This window comes from Eutrigla gurnardus (genome assembly GCF_963514095.1).
Source record: "Eutrigla gurnardus genome assembly, chromosome: 14".
In the NCBI taxonomy this organism is placed as follows: Eukaryota; Metazoa; Chordata; class Actinopteri; order Perciformes; family Triglidae; genus Eutrigla; species Eutrigla gurnardus.
The window spans coordinates 22,239,922-22,253,745 of NC_139937.1; the positions used below are offsets into that span (position 1 = coordinate 22,239,922).

The following is a 13,824-nucleotide window of genomic DNA, read 5'->3' on the forward strand; positions in this document are numbered from 1 at the left end:
TCGACCCCCGAAAAGCTGCTCTTTCTAATCTAAGAAATCAAAGCTGAGTAAACACGGCGCTGGTATGTCTAATCCCTCGCAGCCGAACTCCGGCGGTCATGTTTCACACGTACCGACACACATGTGGGAGATCCAGCCTGATATCCTGCACATGTTGCAGTCTTTTGACCTCAACACTCGACAGATCCATCACCGAGGAGGAGCGCGATCCCCGAGCTTCTGTCTGCACAACGACGCCAGGGATCCGCCAAGGGCCGCCGGGGTCTCCCGTCCACGTTTCCACGGGGGATCGTAGATAAAGTTTAAAGCCTTTATTGTCAGAGGCAAACAGGAGGGATGTTGGACGGAAGGACTCGCCAAATCTGTAACCAGAACACAGCCCTGGGTCTTTTCCTTATCTCTGCTGCTTTCTGCAAATGTTTTGATGATATTATCAAACATCGGTTCCCTTTGAGTGTTTTTATCATCGATAGACAAACCCGAGAGAGCGATACATGTGAGTTTAGTAATCCCATCCGCCTCTCGGTGGAGATAACTCCTCGTTGTTTGACACCGGGATGACGAAGCGCTCTCAGAGCACGTTAAAAACGCCGCTCTCTTATTGATCTGAGGATTCACACGGAGAGTTCAGGACTGTGCTGACTCAGCAGCTGTCCCTGATCTCCTTTGACCCCCCCCGTCAAACCGGGGTGCAAACACATGGGTGCTTCTGCAGGGTTTCTTGAACAGGATTAGCTGCGTGTGTCGCCTGACAGATGTGTGAGGAGGGGGGGGAAAGTGTGTGTGGACCTCTGGAGAAATCATTTTCCCTTGGCGCTTCATTTAGAAAATATCTCCAGGAGTGTGTAATTCCTTTTACGGGAATTCAACTAGAGGAGCAGGTTTCTTGGTTATGGAACTTTGCAATGAAACCTGATTGGTTGTGACTTAATAAACTTTGGCTCACTTGAACCCTCTTTGTAGCCCTGCAGCAGGTCCAGGGACCAGGACTCAAGTGTCTCAACGCCTATTTCATGGATCGCTGTGAACGTACCTACATACGTTCGTGGTCCTTCAACGACATCTACAGACTTGGTCTAGCGCCACCAGCAGGACAAAGTTTACACGGTGAAATATCTCCAAATCTACTATCTAAAAGGTCCAGAAACGCAACTTTTTTTTCTTTTTCTTCTTTGAGTAAAATGTCTCAACAACAACCGTTTTATGGATTTAGTAGGAAAAAGAAAATGATGTTTGGTGATCCCTTAACTTTTCTTCCAGCACCGTCAGGACGACATTTTCATTTGCCCAATACTGAAAAATAATGACTTTTCCATCAGTCCCAGCTGTGTTTGACGTAAATTTGCACAGACATTTATAGAAATTAATGTTGTGGCTTCTTATGAATGCTTTCACACCTCTTCGAACCATTAAATGTGAGGGGGGGAATAAAGTATGGGGGCAGATCTCAATTTCATCAGATATCCACCTTTAGAAATATATGTTTGACCGATTAAATCCAAGTGATGTCATCCCTCCAGGTTAGCATAGCTGCTAAAATGTGGGACGGTCTTATCAATGTGGTTTCTCAACAACACCGTGACGACTACCTCGTCAACCAAATTGAGGATAACGTGGTTCAGCTCCGATACGATGAAGACGCATCAAATTAGCGGTCTGAGAAAAGTGCGCCGTGTGCTGAAGCCAAGGGGACGGCGGTCGACCCTGATCCCCCGTGACCCCGGCGAGGGTACAACTCCAGGAGTGTCACAGCAAGAGCTTCACGGGGTCGTGTTGGGTTTCACCTGTCTGCCTTTCAGAGCCAGATCTGAACAGGTAGAGGAGAATAGACCTATAGAGTCCTCCTCCCCCCTCCCTCCTTTCTATCCCTCTCTTTTCTTTTCCCGGCCGGCTAATCTCTTCTCAGGTTTAGGATTCCCGGTCCTGGGGTTGAGTAAACATCAGGGCTCTCTCACTGCATGGATTACAACACCCATATATCACCGTGACAACTCTCCTTTCAGCGGATGACAAGTCGCCGGGACCCTGTGTGAGGGGGGATCCGATGACACTTCCTATCGCCGCGGCCGACACCGATATCGTAACGTCACCGCTCTCACAAACATCGTGTCAGTGTGGGAGGATCCGGTGTCCGCGTATCCGCCGCCAAACGGCGTCTTCGGTTTTTGGTGTTGTGGTTTTTTTTTTCTTGCACATTATCGCACCTCGATGTTTGGCTCGTGGGCATCTTCAGGAAACAACGAGAGAAGTGCTTTGATCACACGCTTCCTTTCAGAGAGACCGCCGTTCATTGTCGGTGACTCCGTTTCATACTCGACGCAGCGAAGTGGCAAACGTGGCAACGCCAGTTCAGGGTCCCGCTGAATAATGGGAAACCACAGCCATGCCCTTTGTGTTAAAATCCAAAATGACATCATTAAAAGGTCAGTGAGGTGGATTGAACCTCTCATGTCCTCAAGCATTTTAACTGTAAGAGGTTAAAATTCAATTCGCCACACGGACGTGCGTTTCCGAAGAGGCGGGTGGCGCCCTGAAATCCCTCAGAGTGATGCATTATGGGAGACAAGGGGACCTTGAACGTTCTCCGGGGTTGTTCTCCTTCGCTGGTATGCAGCTCACAACAAACAAGTTTGTGTGACGGCCAAGAGTGAAATCATTCAGGGAGGAACAAAAGCGACGGGGCTTTTCCTTTAACAAGGTTTCGTTACGCTAATTTGGGAAATCTCATCAAGTGTTGGTGTCATACGTTTGTGATGAAAGCTGAGAAACATAAATTTGATTTTGGCGTTCCCTGTGGACAATGATGATGTTTCTGAACACCAGAGTGCTTTTAGAAAAACGTCTTATTTTACTGCAGCAGGGTCTGACGGTCTGACTCCACACAGTCCTGGTTCTGAGCCGAAGGAGCTGAAGGAGTTTCTGGTGAAGCTGCCTGATCCGTCACATTTTGCAGGACTCGAAACCCGGCGGCACCGATGACAAGCATAAAGAATAACTCAATCAGAGATACCGATGGTCTGGTTTACGTCTGTAGGTCACACAGAGGCATCGGCGTTGAACTGAGGTCGTTTCAATAACCGGTTAAAAAGGTCCTCGTAGTGACTTTTACTCCCAAACAGGAAGACGTGGCGTCTCCATCGCGGGGGAAGTTCTGTTGTTGGGAAAACGCGGCATGTCGGCCTTCCTGTGCCCAATCTGAAAGTTGACATCATCCCTCTGGATGGTGAGTTTTATTGCCAACGACATCTAGTCGTTCCCGGTTGCCTGTTAAACCGTTGCCCGTGTAATCGCGGTGACATCTTATGGTTTCCATAGGGCTGTTTAAATCAAATCAACAAGCAACTAAATCAAAGAAGTGATCCACTTTGTGTGCATTATTGCCTGCTGCCAGAACTTTTCTTTTTTCTAAAATCAAAGCCAAAGAAATAAAACAAACTTAAGAATTTTTTGAGCAATATTATAGTCTGACAGGGGAAGTGTTGGCAGACATCACCACAAGTATGAATAAGGCCATGTGGGAAGAATTATCCTCATTATAACAAAGAAAGCGAACAGTGATTTATACGAGGCTCTGTTCTTCTGTTCCAATATCTCATAATAACGATAAGCATTTCATCACGATGAAACAAGCCTCGTCTCCTTCCACTCCCTGTCCTCCTCTCCTCTGTTGCAGCAGGACGACGATTTAACAGCATCAGCTCCATAATTCAGAGGGGAATCATCTGAATCGTCTGATCACTATCCTCCCTATCAGGACTTTCAGAAGGCGACAGTGTGATGTTGACACTGATAGAGACCGGCTCATCCTGAAGCCGACCTGCTCAGACTTCCCCTCGCCCCCCGAGGCCTCGCAGAGCTCCTCCGATTGATTTGTGAAGTGACGCGGCTGCCAAGCAACCTCATTCATCACACTGCTGCAGTCAGTCGTGAACATAAATCCTGATGGATGTCATCTCTGACGCCAACAAAACTCCCGTGAATATTCAGCGTTTCTGCACATCTGGCACGAGTGTTGTGATTTTGCTCAACGTTTTTTTTTTGGTAGCAGAGAATCCTTGACGTGTCTCACGGCGCCGGATGAAGGATTCCACTTTATATAATCGAGCAATTACTGAGCAGTCAGTTCTGGGATTTCAGTAGACGTAGAGGAGGTGAAACGTTCATATCCTGTCTGAAACCTCCAGTTGTCCACCGTGTTTAACAGCAGAGAAAAATACCCTCAATCAGAGATCTTCAACAGGGGGTCCGGGACCCCTAGGGGCTCCGCAGAGTTACTGCAGGGGATCCCTGTACAAAAATACACCTTAACATGAATAAAACCCATAATAAGCAAATATAAATCTTCCTTTTTGTGAAATGTTATGTAGTGAAATGTAGAAATGGCAATTTAGAATTAAAATATGTCCTGAAAACGTTGAAGACCTCTGCCCTAAATTATATTTTTTAAACTTGAAATTTGATTACTTTTCCTAGATTTACCCTCAAAATTAGAAAAAGGGAAATTTGGCCTTTCTTCATATTGAGCTGTAGAAAAAAAAGGTACAAATATTGTCTTCGGGTCAAAATGACCTGACAGTCAAATTGTTCACTGAAATGTTTGTATTTTTTTTTAAACCGGACTTATTGTGATGAATAAAAATGCATAACTAATGACTTTTGCACATTTCTGCTACGTTCTTAGGCTATAGAAATACTATACACATATTGCTTACCACCTATACAGTAAGAAATAATACAATTGTCATCGAAACTAATGGTGTCTCCTGATTAAATGCAGTTTTTCTGGGGAAACACACACTTTGTGGTGAATGACAAGTTGTTTCTTCAGGCAAAATAGATTTGGTGTTTAAAATTTAAATAAGCTGCTTTAGTTTTGGGGTTTATTGACGGCGGGTCATTTTGACCCGGAGGACACGGAGGGGGATACAGAATATGACGACATCACAAATGTATTCCTGCTCCCACAAAAACATTTTCTTTTTTAAAGAAAACCATCCAAGCGTGCACTCACACTCACACATAGAGGACGTGTGATAAAAGACAGAAATCTCGCCTGAAGCATAACAGCATGACGAGACGTTGGAAGGAGACACTTTGTTCTGTTTTCTTTGGCTCTCCCTTGAATCCACAGCAGGATCTCTGTTCAGGAGGACGGAGAAGAAAGACTGAGGCTCACCTTTGAGGCGTGTAGCCGGACGCCGTAGAGGAGGATATTTCGGCGTTTGGCTGCCGAGGCCAGGTCCATGATGCCCGCCGGCTCTGCCTCCCCCCCGCTGACAGACGTCTCATCCGAACCGCTCAAACGCACCTATCAAAATAAAAGCACCCGATCAGAACAGAGAGGATCCTCGCCAGGACGGCAGTTACAGCCTTTTTTTTTTTTTTTATAGCTATTACACCTCATTCTGGGTTGCTACACCTTTTCCAAAGTCAAATTTAAGCACTTTTCAAGCATTTTTAATGTGCATTTCCATGCTTTTCCAGCACCTTCCAGCTGTGGTAAACTCCATATTTGTATCAATACAATCCTCAGTATTCATTATTGATGGGATAGGGTTAGTTAGGGATAGTTATTGTCCTATAAACAACCAACATGATTATTGGAGACAGCTTTTTAAAGAAGGACCACAAATGAAAGGAAACTAACACTAACAGATCCACAGAAATATAATCACCAACTATTTTCATCATCTGTTCATCATCAAGTTATTTTTCATGCAGAAATGTCAGAAAATGCTGTTTTCGGTCCCTCTTTTCTCTGTGTTCTATCATACATGTCATCACATGGAACAGACATTTCAAGCACTTTACTCTAAATCCAAGCACTTTTCAAACCTTGAAAACACCACACTAATTCAAGTGTTTTAAAGGATTTCCAGCAACGAACGAACCCTGCTCATTGTTCATGCAGTGGTTTAAACATGTCGCAACCCAAGAGGTCTATTTATTTAAGGTTGCTGTGCTGAGAGGAAACAGAGGTCGGTCGATGAACAGTTCAGTTTGAGGATATAATGATTCTCTCGTTCAGCAGTAAATCTTTGGTGCCTTGGGGGTTTATTTTCTCCAATTAGGGCCAACATATTGGTTCACGTTACCGTGTCGTCCCTCATCCGAATCCGAGCAGATTTCCATAACCGTCCCGCTGGCCGAAACTCAACTCCTGATTTATTCGCTGCTATTATATCGTGTTGTTTCCTGTAAGAAGCGCGGCAGCGAGTCGTTTCAGATGTGTCAACACGTCTGAAGATAACAATTACTGCACTTATACTTGAGTATCAATCAGTCTTCTGCTGTCATCAGGTGACGTTAAACCTCCGAGTAACGAGTTCGTACAACTGATCGCATATGTACGAATTACTGATTTACAAAACAGAACATGAATGTGATCATTTCAATTTGGCTTGAAATCCTCAAGTTCATCCGTCTTGTGTTTTTTTGTTTCATAATTCAAGGTCAACTTTACAGCTTAGTGTTAGTAGCTAACTAGCATTGGTAGCGTGGTAGCGACCTGTCAATCAGCAGGTAAGCCCCGCCCCCTAAAGCATCCCCTGCTTTCTGGTCTGTTGGACACTAAATGGACCATAATGTACTAAATGAACATCATGCTGGATTGAAGAAGACTTGAAACTAGAGATTGAGACCATAAACTCATGTTTACAATGTTTACTGAGAAACACCATTAATCCCAGATTCATGACATGAGACAGAAGGTGCTAATATCAACAACATGGGGCTCTTCGTTTGAATCCAGTGCTCGAGGCCACAGCACCTCATTTTCACAGCTGGTTTGAAACCATGACCCCCCTCCTCCCATCCTCCGACCCCTGAGGCGACCTGCTCTAGTCTCCAAACTCGATTATCCCTCGCCCGATGATCCCATGTGACCAAAGCTCTTAATAAATAACCGCCTACGTGTGCATTCTAACAACAGCCTTCCTGCAAAAACACAAAGGTCAGAAAGTACGCGTGACCGTGAAACCCGGAGGCCGCTTCAGGTTTTCCTCGTAGTCACAACTTCCCAGGGAGTTCAGACGCATTCTAAGGGGACCGTGAAACCAGGTTCAACAGGGCAGGAAAGGTGTGATCTGGATCTGTTTTCATTTAAACGCTCTTTGCCTTAAACTTAACGAACACGTAGCTGAACATTAACATTTAGGGCATTTAGCAGATGAACAGATTGTAAAGCCCTCAGAGGAAAACTTTGGGTTTATTTAAATAATATTTCATTGGATTGAATAGTTTTTAGTAGGCTCATGGTCCAATCTGACTGCTGGGTTCAGTAAATGAATAATTATGAATTATTTCTTCTTCTTCTTTTTTTTTAAGCTTATAAAATGCTGGTGGACCAGCAGTCTGAGACAAATCTGATAAATAACTCACACTGGTTCACTTTTACACTTCTATCTTTATCTTTTCATCCTTCTCTCTGCTCGTCTCTGAAATCACTTTTTATGGGTTTTTTTAGGCCGTTGGCTCTGTGGTCGTTCTGGCAGTTTAACGGAGCAGCAGCAGGGGGAGGGGGCGGGGCTTAGCAAACGGTCAATTCCGTTGAATCCATCTATAGAATAGAAACATGTTGACAGCGGGAGTCGTGGAAACTCTGACATGCTTGGGTCCGTGTGTGTTTTCATGTATTCTTTACTGAAAGCTTGATAGAGCCAGCGAGAGCCGGGTTTCAGTGACGTAACGCTGCCTGACGTCTGCAGACATCAGACCTATTTTGGGGTTTTAGTTCTTTCTCAGTAGCCACCACTCTTTTGGCTCCGTGTGTTAGATGCAGAGGTCAAGCTCCAAATCAAAAATATAGAAGTTTGGGATCAGCAGGTCTTTCACAAATATGTCGATATGTCTGGATCAGATATGATGAGTTTGTTTTAGGTTTTTCAGGTCGGAGTCGGCCGTTGACGAGCAGTCAGCGAGGGCCGAGCCGCGGCGCTCTCCTCGGAGGTGTACGGTTTCCAGGCAGCCACAGAGCCTCACCGGGGGCCCCGAGGTGGACTACTGACGTTTTTACAAGCAGAGAAAATACATTTGGTCACTGTGCGGCACATGTACCTCCAAGAAACCTGATCTGTCCTGCTTCCTGTTCTGTATTCACAAACACACAGAGACCAGTTCAAAGTGATGGTTCTGATACTGAGACCTGTTGAACCTCCAGAGCACACAGACCCACAGGAGCTCCTTATATTATAGTTTCTCCACCACTGAAGACGTGAAAAACAGCTTAATCTTATAGTTTTGGAATAATATCAAATGATTAAGAGTGCAGATTCTTAATTGGAAGTAAATTTTCCTTCAAGTAAAGACTGTGCAATTCATATAAAAAAAAAGATTAATACATTTACACATTGTAATGATATGTGGATGGTGGATCTGACCACGATAGCGACAACTGGATCTGGATCCATCTGGATTCTGACGCTGCTAACAAAGTTAGCTTCATAATTTAAGGTCAACTTCACAGCTAAATGTGTACAGCTTAGTGTTAGTAGCTAACTAGCATTGGTAGCGTGGTAGTGACCTGTCAATCAGCAGGTAAGCCCCGCCCCCTAAAGCATCCCCTGCCTTCAGGTCTGTTGGACTCTAAATGGACCATAATGTACTAAATGAACATCATGCTGGATTGAAGAAGACGTGAAACTAGAGATTGAGACCATAAACTCATGTTTACAATGTTTACTGAGATAATACATCAAGAGAGAAGTAGGACCATTTTCTCATAGACTTCTATACAACCAGAGAGGAGTCGCCCCCTGGTGGCCAGCAGAGAGCATGACTGTTTATGGCACTTCAGCGTTGGCTTCACTTCTCAGAACTGGAGGTTGCCTGGTCTCAGCCTCACTGAGCCACCGGCGAGGCTTTTATAACAAACAATGGCTGCAGTTTCTGGTATGAACTCACCCAAACGACAACCAGCGGGTGAAGAAGAGCCCGATTCGCTGCCTCCAGATCAGTCAGCATCGCCTCCACTTCAGACAGACAAGAAGGATTGACCTGGAGGCCAAGAAAAACAAAAACATTGAACATTTTTTGGAGCAAAGATTCATTTCCCCCCCTCTATCATCAGGAAGATAAAACAAAGTATGCAAGAACTTACAGAAACCTGGATGAAGTTCCAGTCCTTGAACAGATATCTGGAGTTTTCTCCCGTCAGATCTGGGACCACGTCCAGCTCCTGTAGGACAGAGATATCCTGCTGGTTTACATTCTGCTGTTACAGGATCCTCAGTGAAAACACTTAAAAGTGAGAGCTGCAGCCTCGGCGTCCTCGTGCATCTGATAGTTAGTGACAGACTGACTTCATCGCTCGAAAGGTCGTGAGGACTTCTGGTATTTATTTCAGCCACTTCGTCAGGCGTTTAGTGTGAGAGAGCACCGACCTGAGTGATTATAAAACAATCTAAACGCTCCATTACACCCGAGTGGCGAAGCTCCATCCACTGTAAGCTTATTAAAACTAATGGAAGAGATTTTTCTTTAAAAAGGAACCGTTTCTCGGCTCCTTTATACTTCTGAACTGGCAGGAAAATTCTGTCATTTGCACAAAAAAAACGAAAAGGCCGGGGACAACGATCAGAAACGAGCCAACATAAATTCCATTGCGCTGCAAATCGAGTCAAAGGGTCGCGGTACAGCCAAGGGTCGTAAAAAGAGTTTTTTTGCACAAGGAACCAGGACATTTAGGTCCCGGTCTCTCCAGTCAGCGCGGGCCTTGGCACGCGAGTGGCATGAGGCAAAACGGCAAGAGCGCCGCCACGTCCACTCCACATTCATCCTCAATGTCGAGCCTCTAATTACACCTACGATTTCACACACGCAGGAAATAAATATCCAGAGTCAGTTTGGCGTGGAGACACGGTTGTCGTACCCGTTAAAATAACACGAAGCCGCTGGAAACGTGAAATGGTTACGAGAAACACATGTCGGAGGGTTAATTGGTCTTGAAAGATAACTGCCCGCGGCATCAGGAGGAAAATCATTTCAGTCCTAAATGTAGAATAAAAAAAACGTTGACATGATGTAAACCAGGTTGGGCATGAAATCCCAGACTGGAGATGTTTATTTAAATTCAGACATGATCCCGGAGAGCCAAGAAGTCAAGGAGGTCTGAAGACCAAAACCGGCTCTGAGGATGCAAGAAGAACAATGAGCTCAGCTCAGAAACAAGCTGTTAAGGTGTGAAGGAAGAGTTTACATTGTGAAGTGTTCAAACACTTAGAAAAATCAAAAATACATTACAAGTTATCAGTTTAATGGTTCCCCTCCATCTGTTTCCAATAACCCACTTACTCCAGTTCCTTTAAAAAGCTGCTCAATGCGATAAACTCACAGCACATCTACGATTGAGGGAATTGCCTCTGCACGGCTCTCGGCACGGCTGAGCCGGCAGCTTGCATCCAACAGTGCCAACAGTGCAAACTACTAAAACTACTAAAAGGCTGTAACAAACGACAGAAAGGCTTCGATCTGTTTATGGAACATTACTCCATGTTATCTTTACGTTATTAATGCACTGAATATCATTTTGATCACCTTTAAAGTCGTCTTTTCTGTGTTTCCAGGTGCTGATAGATGGTTTAACGTCCAGACATTTTCACGTGATCGGTTTTAATACAACAAAATAGTGACATATTATCACCTTATGAAGTTATAGAGAACTACGTTAGCAGATCTGCACATGAAATGATCAGAGAGCAACGACTGCTTTCATTTCAGGCCACCAGACAAAAAGTCAAATATTGAGTCTTTTTCAACAGCAACAGACGTTTCTCTCGTCTTCATCAAAAATCCTTGAAACGACTGGAGACGGCAAAGAAGTCAGATGTTCGAGCACGTCTGTATTTAGCATGTTTAAAAGGTCACGTCTGTACGGGATTAAAACCCCGTTAGGTATCAGGATGCGTTCCCCGGTGTCGGCTCCACAGTCCTCCTTCATCTCCGTCTGAATGACGGATCCTCTTATAGGTTGAGGTTAATCATGAAAAACCGTCACAGAGTTGAAACATGAGTCTGAGGATTATCTTTGATGTGTGCAGAATATTATCATACATCAAGATAAAAGGGTTGGTGATAAAGGAGAGAATACATTTTTTTAATTAAATACTTCTTTCCTTGTTTATGGACTAAAGTGCATAAAACATCTACTTGTCGGAGTTTCACTGAAGCCAAATAGTTTGAATAAGTGATGGTTCATAATTCTGTGACAGAATGCAAAAACTAGTTCAACCCTGAGCAACTCTTTATAGACATTTTGTATGTTGCACAATAAACAATAAAACAATTGTTTATCTCCTTTCTACATTCCATATTCTGTTGCTTATGAGACACTGACGTTTGTGTGTTGAAACACAATAACAAAGTCACGCTGAAAATGTTGCTTTCCTCTTGGCATTGTTTTCACCGTCTGCAATCGATTATCGATTTTGAAAAAAAAAAAGCCAGAGGGTTGAAACATCGAGATGAAAGAGAAATGAAGGCGGAGCCAGAGGCTGAATATCTTCATGTTTGTAACTGTAGAGGTTGATTTATCGATCTGATAATATAACAAAGTCATCACACCTTTTATGTTTTTCACAGATCTTCATCATAATGAAAAGCAGATACGGCCAAAAAAATGCTTGAGATTATGAACTGAGACATCAGATAAACTATTTCACATCGTGAAGAAATCTGATTTAATGTATTTCTTGTGTTAAAATGTCTTCCCCGACAAGCCTTTCATGTTTTACTATGAAGATGCTTGAAAAGGGTTGATCGTCAAAACATGTTTCGTCGATCAAAGTTCCAAGTGAAAACACGTGCAGTGGTGATGCATATCATGCTTGAGATATGCTTTTATTTTGAAATTCCCACAGCGTGACTGTGTCAACATTTGCTTCCTCGTGTTTTTGTAACGCTAACATGGGTGTTAAATGATTTGAATCAAATTCAAATTGCATTAAACAGACTTTGGGATATCAGCAAATAAGGAAGCGATATAATATTGTTTATTATAATATTTTATCAAGAATAAACTTATGACTTACACCTCTAATTTTGGCCAAGGTAGCCGTACAATGATTTTGTTTACGAATGTTGTTTTCCTCCATTCTCTCAGGGAGTCTCAGATTTGCCTCGAGTTAACTTGACAGATTCATTTTTGTAAACATTTAACATCAACTTTTCCTTTTTCTCTGGAGGCCGAGAGTCTAAGTGCTACACACACACACACACACACACACACACACACACACACACACACACACACACACACACACACACACACACACACACACACACACACACACACACACACACACACACACACACACACACACACACACACAGCTTGCTTATCCCTGTATTAGATTCATGTAATGGCACCGGGACAAAGGTAATTCTTCGTCTTCCTCTTCCTTTCATCTCCCCCTTCATTCTCCCTCCCTCCCTGAAGAGGATGTATCTGATTCCCCGAAAACACACGCAACCGGAAAAACACCCACCCCCCCTCTTCCGACGGCCACCTGAGCGCAGGCGGGAATGGCTCCAATCAGTCGGTCCAAAGAGAGACTGACACCGACCCCCACTCCGTCTCCCAGGGGCCCCGGTCCAGCACCGGACAGCCGGATCCGCCCGTTTGACACCGGCTGATGGAGGACTTGGAGCCAGTTTAAAGGAGGATGGACTGTTTGGATCACGGGGGAACATGGAAACATTATCCCATTATCCATGTTACATATCTGGCGTGCTTTGCCTCCTCCTCTTTCCACTGTCAACACCGACACCCAAGGATTATACATCTATACATCTATACATCTATATATATATATATATACATGAAGCCATGTGTGGGTGTGCTGTTTGCTCTGGAGATGAGTTATAGAAGAATATGAAGGGATGGACGCAATATCACCAACACCTGTACATCCAATACAAAGGCTCTGCAATGCATTATGGGGGAACAACGGTAGCTCATGTACCAGGGGTGAGCCCTTAGCAGCGTCCCAGGTTCAAATCTAGGCCCTTTGCTACATGTGATCCCACACACACACACACACACTCTCTCACTCACTCCTGGGAGAGCGAGCCGATGAAAGGTTGCATGAGTTTGGTGGTTTGCGTGGCTCGCTCGACAGAAACTTGACAGTTGAGGTAAGAAACATTTCACATGTGGAACGTCTACGTGGCCGCCGTCGTCCGCTCTGATACCACAGACTGTCAGTCTCTCCGCTCTGCATGTGGATGCTGTTTTCCATCGTCTATTAGGGGCAATTTTACAAATTAAACGGAGGATGTTTGCAACAGAGGAATTTGATTTCCCCCCCATCCCCCCCTAAAAGAAAAGATTAAGAGTGAAAGGGAGGGATCTTTTCATGTCGGGCTGAGCAGAGGTGGTACACGCAGGAGGTTACAACTCATCACCAAACACTCAATTCATCAAGCAGACTCCCACGGAACAGGAAATATGAGTGCCATCTGCTCTGCTGCTGCAGGGGAGTGAGAGGTGGAGGTCGGGACGGTGGGTGAGACTGAGGAGGAGGGAAGTTACAGCGAGTTGATGTCCCAGACAGGTCTGACCACAGCGGGTGGGAGGGAAGCCACCCACGTGGAGCTCGCTGTGACTTTGTGAGGGAATCCAAAGGTCCGGCGACCGTGAGATCGAAGGAAATTAAAAAACGGTTTTAATCAGCCACACTCCTACCATGTCGAGAGCTCCGACGGCCTTCTGGAGGGCGGCGGCCAGCGCCGCGGCGTCCGCAGATCCACCTGTGACGACGCAGGCCGACCGCGACAGAGTCTCTAGAAGAGAAAGGCAGAGGGAAGGGGAATTATTGCTCTGTAGAC

The 13,824-nt window shown here is 44.7% G+C and overlaps 1 protein-coding gene across 1 annotated transcript in view; it reads right to left on the reverse strand.

The window, feature by feature from the left end:
* The window catches only part of crppa (CDP-L-ribitol pyrophosphorylase A), a 38,891-nt gene that overhangs the window by 12,222 nt on the left and 12,845 nt on the right, over positions 1-13,824 (reverse strand). The window contains exons 6-9 of the mRNA XM_084027159.1: positions 13,682-13,779; positions 9,098-9,175; positions 8,902-8,994; positions 5,177-5,308 (exon numbers count right to left, since the gene is read on the reverse strand). Of these exons, the coding sequence (XP_083883285.1) occupies positions 5,177-5,308; positions 8,902-8,994; positions 9,098-9,175; positions 13,682-13,779 (401 nt within the window). The remainder of the gene's footprint in view (positions 1-5,176; positions 5,309-8,901; positions 8,995-9,097; positions 9,176-13,681; positions 13,780-13,824) is intronic.